General features: G+C 53.3%; 1 protein-coding gene across 3 annotated transcripts in view; it reads right to left on the reverse strand.

The window, feature by feature from the left end:
- Nucleotides 1-8854: 8854 nt before the first annotated feature.
- The window catches only part of Pax2 (paired box 2), an 81298-nt gene continuing 76885 nt past the window's right edge, over nucleotides 8855-13267 (reverse strand). For 2 of the 3 annotated variants that reach the window (XM_059257524.1, XM_059257515.1), the window contains exons 9-11: nucleotides 12665-12766; nucleotides 10489-10575; nucleotides 8855-10012 (exon numbers count right to left, since the gene is read on the reverse strand). In XM_059257524.1, the coding sequence (XP_059113507.1) occupies nucleotides 9936-10012; nucleotides 10489-10575; nucleotides 12665-12766 (266 nt within the window). In that variant the 3' untranslated portion in view covers nucleotides 8855-9935. The remainder of the gene's footprint in view (nucleotides 10013-10488; nucleotides 10576-12664; nucleotides 12767-13267) is intronic. The other variant, XM_059257506.1, reaches the window with a different exon arrangement.

Raw genomic sequence — 13267 nt, forward strand, 5'->3', positions numbered from 1 at the left:
TTGTGTTTTGATGATTGCAATAGCTCTAAACAAAAGCGTAAGGCTGGAGTGGAGGCAGAGGCCGCGATGGCTCCGTCTTGAGTGGTAGAAGAGAGCTGGAAGCAAGTGAAATACATTTGTTAGATTCCCGGGGCTTTGAACCTCTAAGACTTGGCTTCTGATTGGATGAGTTAGAGGAAGGAGTCAAGATGACCGGCAGGATGCCGACTTGTGCAGTTGAATGGAAGGAGGTACCATTCTCTCAGATTAGGATCAATGAATGGACAGTTGTGCTTTGGGTTACAAATGTCCCCTAAGATGGGTGAGGATAATGACACAGGAAGGTAAGGAGTTATGGTACCTAACTCAGTTAAGTGGTTGAGAAAGTCTTTCTGGTTGGGCCAGCTGGTGGTAAGGCCATGACTAAATGTGGTTGGGCCTTGAACTAGATGGGAGGGGCCTGGAAGTGGGAGAGTCGGGAGACCTGGAGGCTTAGAAGTGGACCCAGGGTGGCCCAAGGCCTGGGTGACTCCAGCCTTCATTGGTGACAGACGGCTGGGCTAGGCCAGGCTGCCCTCTCCCCCCCCCCCCCCCCCCCGATAATTAATCCCGCGCGGGGGCCTCGGGCGATGACAGGGCTGTCTAGCGTGCACTTAAGCATTAAATGACCAATTTCTGTCAGACTAACTTCCCCGGCCTCCCCATCCCCTCCCCTGCCGCCCACCCCCTGCCTGGACCCCTCCCTCCTCTCCTTGCACTCCGAGTTTTTCAGCAACTGATGGCTCCTGGTTCATTTCTGTGGAATTAATTGGTCCCTGAATGAATTCTGTTGACAGGGCAATTTATCATGTGTTTGGGCTGACAGTGCGGGTGTGTGGGGGGGGGTAGGGGGTGGGGAGATAGGCTGGGAAGGGGCCTGAGATGGGGGAGGAGGTTCCAGGTTGGGGTGAATATTGGCTATACATAAGGGCCTGAGATGCACCAGTCTAAAGGCTTGGGGTACTGTAGAGCACCCCGATCATGGCTCCATCCTTTGCTACACATCCTGGTCCCACAAGCATGAAAGAAAACTCAGAATTGGAAAGGAGCCCTCAAACTTTGTCTGGATTCTCTTCAACTCTTCCATCACTCAAAATTCAGGTGCTTTCGTTGGGAGAACTCAGTACCATCCTGCACTAGCCCTAATGTCTGGAATGGGACGCTGGATTCTGAGAGAGAGAGAGAGAGAGAGAGAGAGAGAGAGAGAGAGAGAGAGAGAGAGATTCTCATGCTCTTAAGGAGCGAGGGGCTGATTAGGTAAGCGGGCTGGTCCCCAGAGAGTTGGGCGCTCAGCCGGCCTGGCTAACAGGGGCCTGAGGGACTGGCTAATTAGGGTATTGGGATGGTTTGGGCAGGCGATGTGGAGAGGGTGGAAATGTAGTTGGCCCCAAATAGCTGCTTCCTTTGTCTCCCTCCCTCTAGGCCCCACCTTGCACCCTCAAAGGTCCCCTCAGGCCACTTTCATTTGCCTTAATGCTTATGTTCTTCAACCCAGAGACCTCTAGGCAGACACTGGGAAGGGAGATGGGGAAAAGCAGCTGGAGGATGGAAATGAGCAATCCAGTCTCCTTCTGTGGCTTAAAACACACCACTTTGCCTTCCCCATCTGCCTGTAGCCACCAGAACTTTGTAGAACTTCTCCCGGGCACAGAAATTGCTAGAACATGTACAGTATACCATTACTGAAGACTAGAATAGTAAAGTGGGAAAAAGCCCCAGAAGCCATCAGCTTCTGTGAGGAAACAGAGGCATACAGAGAGGGAGGAACTTGTTGACAGTCACATAGTGACCTTGTAGGATGACTTCTGGCTCTCTTCTGCTCTTGACTGGCTGAACCTCTGCACTTAGACCTATTTTTTGCTCTGCCTCTAAGTCAACACGTATAGATGGTAATTTCTGGCTGAAATTCTTCTTCTACACATGGGAGCAGAGGCCATGTCCACGCCCTTGGCGATGGACAGTCACAGTGATCAGACAGTGAGAATAGGTCCAAGGTGATGCTGGGACCCAGTTAATTAGAGAGGTCACATACAGGATGGGGATGTGGTGGGGAACACGGGAAGGGAAGGAAATCTTGGGAGCCTAGATGCTGTGTCGTGAAGGATGATGCCACAGTGAGCCATAGATTTGCCACCAGAGACATGGTTCTTCCTCCCTTGCAGACTTCCTTCTGAGTCTCTGGAAGAGAATCTCCATAATTCTCTGGCCTTCTCAAGGCTAGATCCAGTCTCTTCCTCATCTCAGCGACAGCACTGTATCTCCTGACAGATCCTGTCTCAAGTCTCTCTTCTCCTTTCTCCTCTGAGGAAAGGTGCCCCCTTTCCTCTGCCTCCTCCAGGCCCCACCCACTGCCGGTGCGTGCCTCCCCTCCTTCCTCCAGGCTTTTTTCCACACGCCCCTCACACCGACTACTGCAGATCTGTCCACCTAGTCCTTAGCCTGAAAAGACAGCCTCTCCTGAGCTCACTGACCACACCACCTGGCCCTTCCTGCCTTTCAACTTTTCTAAAGAACCCCCACATTCTGTTCCCTGCTTCCTCGGGCTCCTCGCCCTACACCTGCTGAGAGCACAGCTCAGAGGTCCCCAGGTGTCTCCTTGCAACAAACCCTAGCCTTCCAGTCACTGCAGAATCAAAAGAGCTACATTTGATTTCTTCACGAGACAATTCTGCTTCTATGTGTCAGGGATCTGGTTGTCTCTTGACTTATATTTATTTGTTTTTAATAAAGTCAAAACTAGACTTTAAAAAACGCACTCCAATCTCACTCTTGCTTTGTTCTCACCCACACCTGCTCTTTTACAGAGACGACAGCTCGCATTAGAACGTTATTGGACTTTCATTTATATGCAAACACGAAAATTTCTTGACTTCTCTCTCCTCATACAATGTGTCCTCTAATTTTTTTTTAGTCAAAAATGTGGCCTTGTCAGGGTCTGGAGAGACGGCTAAGAGCTCAGTGGTCAGGAGCACTTGCTTTTCTTGCAGAGGATCTGGGTTAGGTTCCCAGCACACACACATCGGGCAGCTCACAGCTGCCGGTAACTCCAGCTCCAGGAGATCCAATGCCTCTGCTGGCATGTAGTGTACATATGTACATGCAAGCACTCACACATAATGATAAAAACAAGTAAGTAAAAGTCTGTATAGCCTTGTCATATCTCCACATTGCTTCCTTTCAGAGCCTATCTAATTGTCCCGCTAGTCCCCATTTCTTCTGGTTTCACCTCATTTTCCTCCACCCACGGTCTCTCCTTATGTCCCAGTCCACGCCATTGGCAGAGAGTTCTTCCAAATAGCAGACACACGAAGCTATTCTCTTTTGCCTATAGAAAAAAAAAATCTAAAATCCTTAACAGGGTTTCATGTTCTCAGAACTTCATGGTCAGAGCTTCCTGGTTGTAAGCGACCACTCAAAACATATTTGTTTAAGCCCTCAAATGGAAGCTGCATTGACTTCTGACCCTGGAAACTCCGAAATAGGCCTTATTTCAGATCTGTCTGGATCCAGAGGCTTAATTAACACTGCCAGGGCTCTCTGGTGCTCTCCGCTCAACTCTGCTAGTCTCTGCTTGATTGAGTAGGCCTCGTTTCCAGGCAGGCACTCCGTGCACAGTAACACATCAGAGGGATTCTTATGGCTCCTGGGCTTCATCATTGCCCCCCACAGTCCAGGTGGAGACCCTTGCTTCTCCAGGAGCCAGAAACAGTCCTGGTGAGGCACTGAGAGAAAAACTACTGTCCTTCCTTCCTTCCTTCCTTCCTTCCTTCCTTCCTTCCCTCCCTCCCTCCTTCCCTCCCTCCCTTCTTCCTTCCTTCCTTCCTTCCTTCCTTCCTTCCTTCCTTCCTTCCTTTCCTTCTCTTTTGGCTATTCTGGAACTCTCTCTGTAGACCAGGCTGGCCTCAAACTCAGAGATCTGCCTGCCTCTGCCTCTCGAGTGCTGGGATTAAGGGAGAGAACTACTGTTTCTAATTGAGGTCTATGCCCTGTAGCCAGAGACACAGGGTCTTCATTATGGAACAGGGTCACAGGCCCCATGTGTGGTCAGGAGCTGATGTGGTACTCTGTCAGTGCCGTAAGAGCTACACGGGATGGTACACGGTTAGTCTTCTGTGGGAGGAGGGGTGCACCCCCAGTGACCCTCACAGGAACTGTGATTGGTGCTTTGAGTTGTGTGGAACAGTTATTTGAGAAGTGTGGTGCTTGTAAGTCTCAAACCACTGGCTGTGGAAGGGGCAGCAACTGTCTCCTGGGACCTTTTAGCAACTCAGCTCCCCTCTGTGGTCACTCTCTCCCATCTCTCACCTTTGTTCCTAGCTCCTGCCCCTGCCCCAGCCTCCTGTTTACTCAATTTTCTTTGGCATCACCTCAGTCATGTTTATCTGTCATGTTTGTTGAACAGCTATCGTGTGCCAAACACTGTCCTTGACAACCTAATATACAGCTGCCGTACAACAGACGCAAAGCTGCCCTTACGCCTGTTCATGCTCTATGGGCACATGATTGGAGACAGACAAATACAATGGAACCTGCTGGGTGTGGTAGTGCACACCTTTAATCCCAGCACTCAGGAGGTAGAGGCAGGTGAATCTCTGTGAGTTTCAGATCAACCTAGTCTACATAGAGAATTTAAGGCCAACTGGGGCTACATCGTGAGATCCTGTCTCAAAAACAAACAAACAAAAATCTAACCTTCCAGGTACTGCTAAAACAATATATAAATGCAGGGAAGTGAATGGAGAGTGGTGTGGTGTTGTATATAGTTTGTTTGTTTATTTATTTCAGTACTGCAGATCAAACCCTCGGTCTTCTGTGTTAGGCAAGTGCTCTACATCACCAGCACCTGCGTGCTGCTTTATTTAAGGTGGTTGGAAAGCCTCTTTGACAGATAACACTGGGGTGGAGAGCACAAGGCAATGAGAGAGCCAGTCATGAAGTTATCTAGGGAAAAGATTTTACTGATGGATCAGATGGACATGGGAGTCCATGAAAAAGGTAGGAGTCTGGGAAGAGCTGCGCTCCAGCCTTGAGCACCTGGTAGAATGGAGCTAACTTTACTGACCCAATAAAAATTAGGGAATCCCCTCAGGGTATTCATGGGGCTTTGCCTCTCCTGAGGAACAGCCTCATTTTCTCCATACTGCTTACCTCTGCTTCGTGAGAAAGGAAGAAACACTGGCTCGGAGTGGACTCAGTCTGGCAGGCTGCATACACGGGCAGGATGTGACTGTGGGTGACTCGGCTTTCCTTGAACGGCAGGTGCCATTTTGACGTTCTCACCAGTGTCCTGGGGACTCACTGAACTCTTTTAAGCTTCATTTGATATCCTCTCTCCTTGTTCCACCCAAGCACCCGATTCTAGCCACTCTAGTATACTTTCATGTCTTTGCCCCCCACTGTTTGCCCAACCTGGGGCACTTTTTTTTCCTGTCTATTAAACTGTTATATTTGGTTATACCACTTGGGAATCTGTGCCAACGAGGTGGGGCAGGGCTAGCAGACAGAGTGTGGGGAAAGCAAACTGAAGCTGGGAGAGCAGATCCTCTTGGTGTCTGGGTGGGTGAAAGGGCTGCCGTTAGACTAGGGAGCTGGCAGGGATTGCAGAGCATGTTTGGGGGCTTCAGGCTGATTCTGAGATGAAACCAGCACTCCAGGAAGGACACAGTGAGAGATTTCCACCCCGAAACAGCCACTGTAAACAGTGCGGCCCTGGCTGTCTATTTAGGTGGGAGGAAGACCAGAAGTAAACAAGAAGATAAGCGATTCTGAGAGTATCCACCAAAATGTCCCTGGCTTTCCAGTTGATGGGTAGGTAGGTAAGAACCCTGGAGGCGAAAGCAGGCGTGCACAGCCAGGTGCCTGCTACATCTGGCTAGGGCAACATCCTGATAAAGCCACTGAACTTTGGTCCAATCCAGTGTCTTGTCGGCTTCCAGGAACCCCCTTGTTGAGCATCAGATGACAACCAGGAGTTCTTCCTGGGTGTTTGGAAGCTCTGAATAGGCACATCTTCTAAGACACAAAATAATCTACTTAAGATAAAAAAAAAAAAAAAACTATTAGAACTTCTGTTTCTATGTTTTCCTATTTCATTCATAATGCACTAATACCTTTATGGGAAGTGTAAATAAGTAGATATGCTTAGATTAGAGTGAACTTCCAGAATTCTTTTACAGATGCATTAGTATCGCCAAAGAGATTGAAGAGTTCTTTCTGGAGACTGGAAGCCAAGAGGGGATGCACCAGACCGGGTGAGGTAGGATTGCTAGTTCCTGGGAAGGAGAATGGGTAGTGAGAGGGGGGAGGGAAGAGATTCGCTGATATGTTGGGGGTCCGTGTATCCCCCTGGTGGTGTGATATGAATAAGCCTGGGTAAACCGCTCTAGGGAAAGGTCTCTGGCATGTTGGTGGGGAGGAGCTCTCTGGAAGGCACTGCCCCAGCCAAGCAGGGAAGGTCACTCTTTAGTCTGCTCCCAGGTCCTGCTTGCAGCTCTCCAACCAATCCTGGAAGGGTCGAGCCTTTCAAGCGGGCAGGCTGAGAAGGACGCTTAGCTATGGACACTTCCTAGAGTTGAGAAAGAAAATCTCTCCGGGTGGAGGACAGATGCAAGCTGGTGCCACAAGTCTGTTGGCAGGAAGGAAAGTTGACAGGCTGCTGAAGAGATGGACAGGGAATATTTCTAAGTTTTTTTCTGACACAGCAGGACAGCTATGAACAATCAAGACATCCCTTCTCTAAGCAGGAACAGACAGACACAAGGACAGACACATAGATCCTTTCTTCTCACCTGAGCTCAAATGTGTTTAAAAAGACCAACATTACCCTCCTTCTTTGCTGCTAGACCTTCTCTAGGACACATAGGCCCACACAGAAGAACAAAAATTCATTTATATGCAGGAAGGGACCGACCCACCCACCTACTCACATTCCCTTTTGCCCAGGGCATCCAAACCTTTCCTCTCTGAGTACACCCACACCCTAAACCTGCACCCAGACCCCAACCCTGAGCTACTAGTTTCAGGCACTTGACAGGTCTCAGGTGGGACTCTGCAACACCCAAGTAGCCCACAAAGGTCCCACGAGCCAGCTCTTGGGGTCTAGAAATAAATGCTGAAAGGAGAAGCTTGGGGCCAGGGTTTGAGGTCTCTGGTCTCTTAGGGGACACAGTATCAAATTGCAGCTGTGCTAATGAGCAGCTGAACCCACTGGGGGAGCAGAGAGAAGATAGGACCGCAGGCTACCCCCACCCATGGAGAGAGAGCCCCAGACATTGCTCATTTTGGGAACCTGCGCCCCGCCCCCAGGTGTGGTTGCAGGACACTAGCAGTAAGACAAGGCTGACTCGGGAGAAAAGGAAGTGTCAAAGTTACTCCAAGGTTCCAGGAAGCCAAAACTCCTTGGTAGATGGCCTGGGTGAGGGTGGGGGTGGGGGTGGGGTACTGAGGGATAGACTTCTCCAGGCCATCATCTGAGTTCAGCTGCAGTCCAGGGGTGTCTTGGACAAGAATTTAGAAGAAGTCGCATTGGGAGTGGAGTTGGATCCTTGACAGAATTATTGAGGGTCCACCAGAGTGAAGACAGGCCTATCCCAGGGGCAGGGAGAGACAAACCTGGAGCCATGGGGAGTGACATACAAAATTTTATTATTATTATTATTATTTATTATTATTATTATTTATCATGTGCACAAAAAAAGAAAGGAAGAAAGAAAGGAAAGAAGGAAGGAAAGAAGAAAAAAAAAGAATCAAAACGAACCGACACGTTGAAAGTGGCGGAGGAGACCAGAACCATGGAAGACCTTTCGAAGGCTAGGATCCCTGATCCTGGATCCCGCGCTCCTTGAGCGTGGCCAGCCCCACACAAGACTGGGATCGCTCCTGGCCTCGGAGCTGGGACCTAGGCACCCTCGCCAGCCGGCTCCAGCCACTGGACCCGGTCAGGCGCTGGAATTCCTCTTCAACTCTTCTCTTTTCTCGCTTTCCTTTTCAAATAAAAAGGCTCGAAGGGAACAGAGATCTGGCTAGGACTCCAAGCCTTTTTGGATTTGCTCAAGGATTTTTATTTATTTACTTATTTATTTTTCACTTTTATTGACTTTGTTTCTGTTATTTCGAGTCGTCACGATCCACGGTTGAGAAGACATGCAGGAAGCATCGCCGCTACCGAGAGAGCAACTACGGGGCGGGGCGGGGCAGGGCGGCCTGGCCCGGGCACGTGGGCAAGGCCACAAGGGGCTAGCCCGGAGGCTGGCTCTGCCACTTTTGATGTAGCCTTGGAGGCCTGGGGCAGGAGGGCCGGACCGAGACAGAGACAAGTGAGGCAGAGAAAGAGACAGAGAAGGGGAGAGTAGCAGAGAAAGGGGAGATGACCAGGGAGAGATGCAGGGAGGTGAGAGCGGAAAACACGGAATTACAGAGAAACAGCCAACAAAACAGAGGCGAGAGGTGTCCACGGGACCATGTTCGTCATTTTGCATAGAGATTTCTTTCATAATTTTTTTTTTGTAACGTAAAAAATGCCCCCCTCCCCCAGGACGTGCTGTGCTTTAGTGGGCATGTAGCTGTGTCCCCCCCTCCCCCCCAGCGAGCGGCGACTCTCAGCACAGACAGCAGGGTGTATCTACAGGCAGGGCGGGCGGGGGACAGGGACTCTACGGTACCTGGCGGGCGGGCGGGCGGGGCGGAGAGGGAGGGCATATGTACAGAGAGAGGTTCGTCTCCACACCACACACACCGACTTTCTACAAAGCAGCCTTTTGGGGTTTTGTTTTGTTCATTTTTGCAAAGACCATAATATTAAATGAGTGTAGACCTTTTTTTTTTTTTTGCGGCTATGTTCAGCCCCTGCCCAAGGGAAGGCTGAGAGTGGGGTGGGGGTTGGGGGGGGCGGGCAGCCTCCGGTTTCCATCTCTGGGCAGCTGGGTCGTCAGTTCCTTCCTGGCTCCTACCGCCGGCCCGCAGGTTGGGAGTTTGGGGGGGGGGTGTTGGGGCGGGGGTGGCAGCAAGTTACTGTTGGGAAAGACCAGTGCTCGCAGCAGCAGTCGGAGGAAACTGTTCCCGCGGTGGCCCCGGTGGGGCTGCGTGCTTGGGACCAGACACAAGGCGTCCTGGGATGAGGACGCGCAGAAGGGGGAAGTGAGAGGCCAGCAGATGGACGAGGCGCTGAGGTAGGGGGCCAGGCGGGGCCGAGAGTAGAGTCACTGTAGGAGGAGATCCCAGGCCCTGGGGAACTAGGCAGTTCGGGTGGACGAGCTCAGTTGGCGTCTGCTCGCCTTGGGTACCAGCCTTGGCAAACTCCGACGTCCCAAACGCTGTCCCTCGAGTCCGATCCGATTCTCGCGTCCCGGTGCCCACGGTCCGCGGCAGGACGCAGACGGAGGGCGGGGTCCGCCTGGCAGGCACAGCGGGGTGGGGCAGGAGTCTCCCCCGGGGTTCCGCCCGCGGCTCCTCCTTCGGCACAAAGTCCTTTCCTTAGTTTCCCCTGCTCAGCTTCTCCAGCGAAGCCTCCCGGTGCCCGGGCGGACGTCGGAAGCAGGCTGCCCCCGGGTGGGCCACGCTGATTGTGTGTCACAGGAAGGTGTCGGGCGCGCGGGCCCGAGGCGGGCAGGCTTCCGGGCGGTGGTCCAGGCAGGCGGGGAGGGGCGGCGGGCGGGCGGGGCTGGCGGCGGGCCCGGGCCTGAGGGTCCCACCCGCGGCTCCACCGGCCCGGTCAGGCCATCGACGGGATGACGTGAAGGGCTGCGGGCGGTGGGGGGGTGGAGGGTGTCTCGAGGTGGAGGGGGGGAGGTGGGACAGGGACGGTGGCCGAGTGGCAGCGCGTCGCTTCGGTCCTCCCTCCCTCTGGGGTGGGCGGTCAGACGGGGACGATGTGGAGGCCGAAGCTGTCTGCCTGAAGCTTGATGTGGTCCCCGCGGTAACTAGTGGCGGTCATAGGCAGCGGCAGCAGCGGCAGGGGCGGAGCCCCGGGGGGCGGCACTATAATAATAAGGGGAACCTGGAAGTTAACACAGGAGAAGAATGGGCTGGGTGAGAGGACAAACAGGAGAACAAAAAAAGGAAAGAAAAGCAAAGAAAAGCCCTCCCCGGGTCCGGCGGGATCAGGACTGGAGGACTGCGGCCGAGCCCTGAGGCCAGATGCCCAGGAGTGCTGCATTCACAGGGCGGGAGAGGGACAGGACAGGTGACGCTTGGCGACAAACAAGCCAAGGGGTCCCGACGGCCACCGCGGCCAAGAGCCTTCCAGTGACCGAGAGAGACAGGGGATGGAAGAGGCAGGAGGCGCAGGCGCCGTCGAGGGATCCCCAGGCCCCAGCGCTGCTATAATGAGTCTGTCTCCCTGGCCCATCCCGGTACCCAGAGGTGGGGTGGTTCAGAGTGGGATCTACATCCCAAAGCAGCCTGCGCGCCCAAGCTGGCAAGAGGCGGGCGGGCGAGCCGCTGAGCTGCGGGCCAGCCAGGTGGCGTACTCACTTAGTAAGGCGGGGTTGCTGAATCTCCAAGCCTCGTTGTAGGCGGTGTACTGGGGATGGCTGTATGGGTTGCCTGAGAACTCGCTCCCTGTGGGAGGGCGGGGAACTGGAATTAGACGTACTCAATGTGCCCAAGTGGCATCTTCTGCCCTCCCCACTAGTCCCAGTCTCAGGTGTTCCAAGCAGAGCAAGGGCCCGCGCGGAGTGGGGAGCAGGTCAGAGATGAGGCAAGGCAAAGAAGTACCAGTATCTCTGCACACCTAGTCATGGAGGGATCTGTGGGCACGTTTGTGTCTGGGCTCCCTGTGAAGCACTGCTGGCTACCCCGGAAGGGTTTGGACTGGTCTGGCTGTGCCCACTTAAGTAACTTGGGGGCCAAGAGCTTTTACAGTGGACACTTGCTTTGGGAACTCCACAGGACGCAAGAGGGGGAGGGTGGTGAAGGAAGGCCCTTGAGACACTTTGTCCCAGAAAGTCTTAAGAACCGCATCTCAGCGCTGTGCCAAGACTAGGCAGGTGGTGATGATGGTGCTCACCGGGGAAATAGCCCCTCCCATTTTTTCCCTCCTGAGGTCCAATACGAGGGCCATGCAACTGAGGAAGGAGACTTGGAGGAATCAAGTGGACTGCCCGCAGGCCCCGGAGCAGTGAGTAGTGGAGGGCACTGCGGGTCGGGAGCTGCCTCCCTCTCCCTCCAGGAGGAGAAAGGCCAGGCCTATGGGTTCCCCCCTCGCCCTTTCTCCTGTGTGATGACCCCAGACTGTTTACAGTGATCCCTAACCGCGGGTTAAGTAGAGGAGAAGGGGCCCCACTCCAAGAAGGAGCTGGGTGGGGGTGGGGGACGCAGCCACTGGAAAGCCTGTTTATTGACGAGGAGGGAAAGCATGCGTGCAGCAGGATAATGAGCTTCTGAGCTCAACTGTGACCAAGAGGAACTGAGCTATCTCCTTCCCCATTGCTAATGAAACAAGTGTAATTTCCTCATCAGCACTAGATTCTGTTTAACGACTCCCCCCTTGCCACCGTGAGCTCTCTGCGGCTCCCCTCATCCCCACCTCCCTGCAGGCTCCCCACCCCCAACCTCCCCACTCTTTCCTCGCCCCCACCTCCCTAAGACCTCCTCCAGCCTCCACCTGCTCACTGATCTACCTCCAAAGCCTCTCCTTGCCCCTACCAACGCTTCTGCGTGCCTTCTCCAAAGTCTGCGCAGGAGTCCCTGTCTCACACCTCCAGCTCCCTTCAGCCCCTAGTCCCTGCTCCCCTGCAGCGGTGTGGTTTTCTCAGTCCCACCTGGGCTTACTCAGGGCTGTTCCTTGATGGAGGAGGCCAATCACCTTTTCTACCCTCTCCTTCTCCCCCTACCTGTGAGGGTTGCACTTCAGGAACAGAGCACACCAAAGACTCTAGAGGCAGAGGGTTGAAGGCTGGGAAAGTCTTGGTCATTTTAAGACAGAGATTTGGGGAGATAAGAACTTCTACTCTCTTTGACTTTAAGCCACTCCCACTTGGGGTGGAGGGTGGAGCTAGGAGCTGCCAGGCTTTAAATACAGCCTCAGTCTCCTTAATTCCAAATCCAAGTCCAGTGCCTCTCAGCAAAAAGGTGCACTAGAGTCCCAAAGGAGCACGGAGGACCTGTGTCCTCTGAAGAAGTGTTGAGGTGTTCTAGCTTGTTTCTTTCTGAAGCTAAGGTGTCTCTGGTTCCCTCCTGTCCTCCACTCCACTTTGAGACTCGCTTCCTTCTCTCTCTGGATTGGGGTTGGTTCTCTACAGTGCTCCCCCCAACCCCTGGCTTGGTGTGGACCAGTGTGGCTTTGTCTGAAAATGGTCTTTGGTTCCAAGTTTCCATGGAAACAAGGGCAGGCTCTTCCAAGCAGTGTCAGCTAGCTGGGGTGGGCTGCAGCACTGGGACATAGGCTTGGACGGATGGGTGCTGAGGAGGGGCCAGACCCTACAGCTATGCACACAAGGGGGCACTTCTACAAGCTTCCTCCTTGAATTGCTTCTAAAGGGCCAACTTGGCTTCTAAGGAGAAGGAGGGCGGAAGGACAACGGTTTGCAGGACAATGGCCTGTTGGATCTCCTCCCACCCCCCAGCCTCAGACTACAGACTGTTTAGCAGCGCACCCACAATTTAGTTACCCCCACCTAGGTCAGCCATCTACAACATTGTCACCTACCAGGCACCATTCCTGCCAGGGTGGAGGTAGGGTAGCTTCCCTGGCCAGTGGGGGGCACATGAGGGGGGTAACCAGGTAGAGTGGTGCTCGCCATATCACGACCTGGAAAAACACAAAGGGGAGGGAGTGAGGCCTGGAAGAGAGGGGCCTGCCTCAGCTCACACCCGGATGCTAGGGACAGGCCATTCTCCGTGAGGAAGGAGATGTGCAGATGTGCATCTGAGCTTTCCGGCCCCCTAGTGCCTAAATGTGGGTCCAAATGCCTAAATATGTGTCCACCATCAGCCTCGTGTGTGTGTGTGTGTGTGTGTGTGTGTGTGTGTGTGTGTGTGTGTACCTGTTTTATGTTGCTCATTGCATATCTGTGCATTCGTGTCTGCCTGCTTTATTCTGTGTCTCTGCGATTCCCAACAGAGATGGAGCTGGGTGGAGATGGCCTGGTTTTACTCCTTTTCCACAGATACTCTGCTGTTATTGCTCTGGTGAACCTCTATCATCCTGTCCACTTCTCTTCCCAACTCCTATCTTCTCTTCAGGTTTGAAGACATCCCACTACCACCTCTACAAGGGTAGAGTCCTTATTCTAATTGGAGCTGTAGATGC

The sequence above is a fragment of the Peromyscus eremicus genome, chromosome 1, assembly GCF_949786415.1.
Source record: "Peromyscus eremicus chromosome 1, PerEre_H2_v1, whole genome shotgun sequence".
Taxonomy (NCBI): Eukaryota; Metazoa; Chordata; class Mammalia; order Rodentia; family Cricetidae; genus Peromyscus; species Peromyscus eremicus.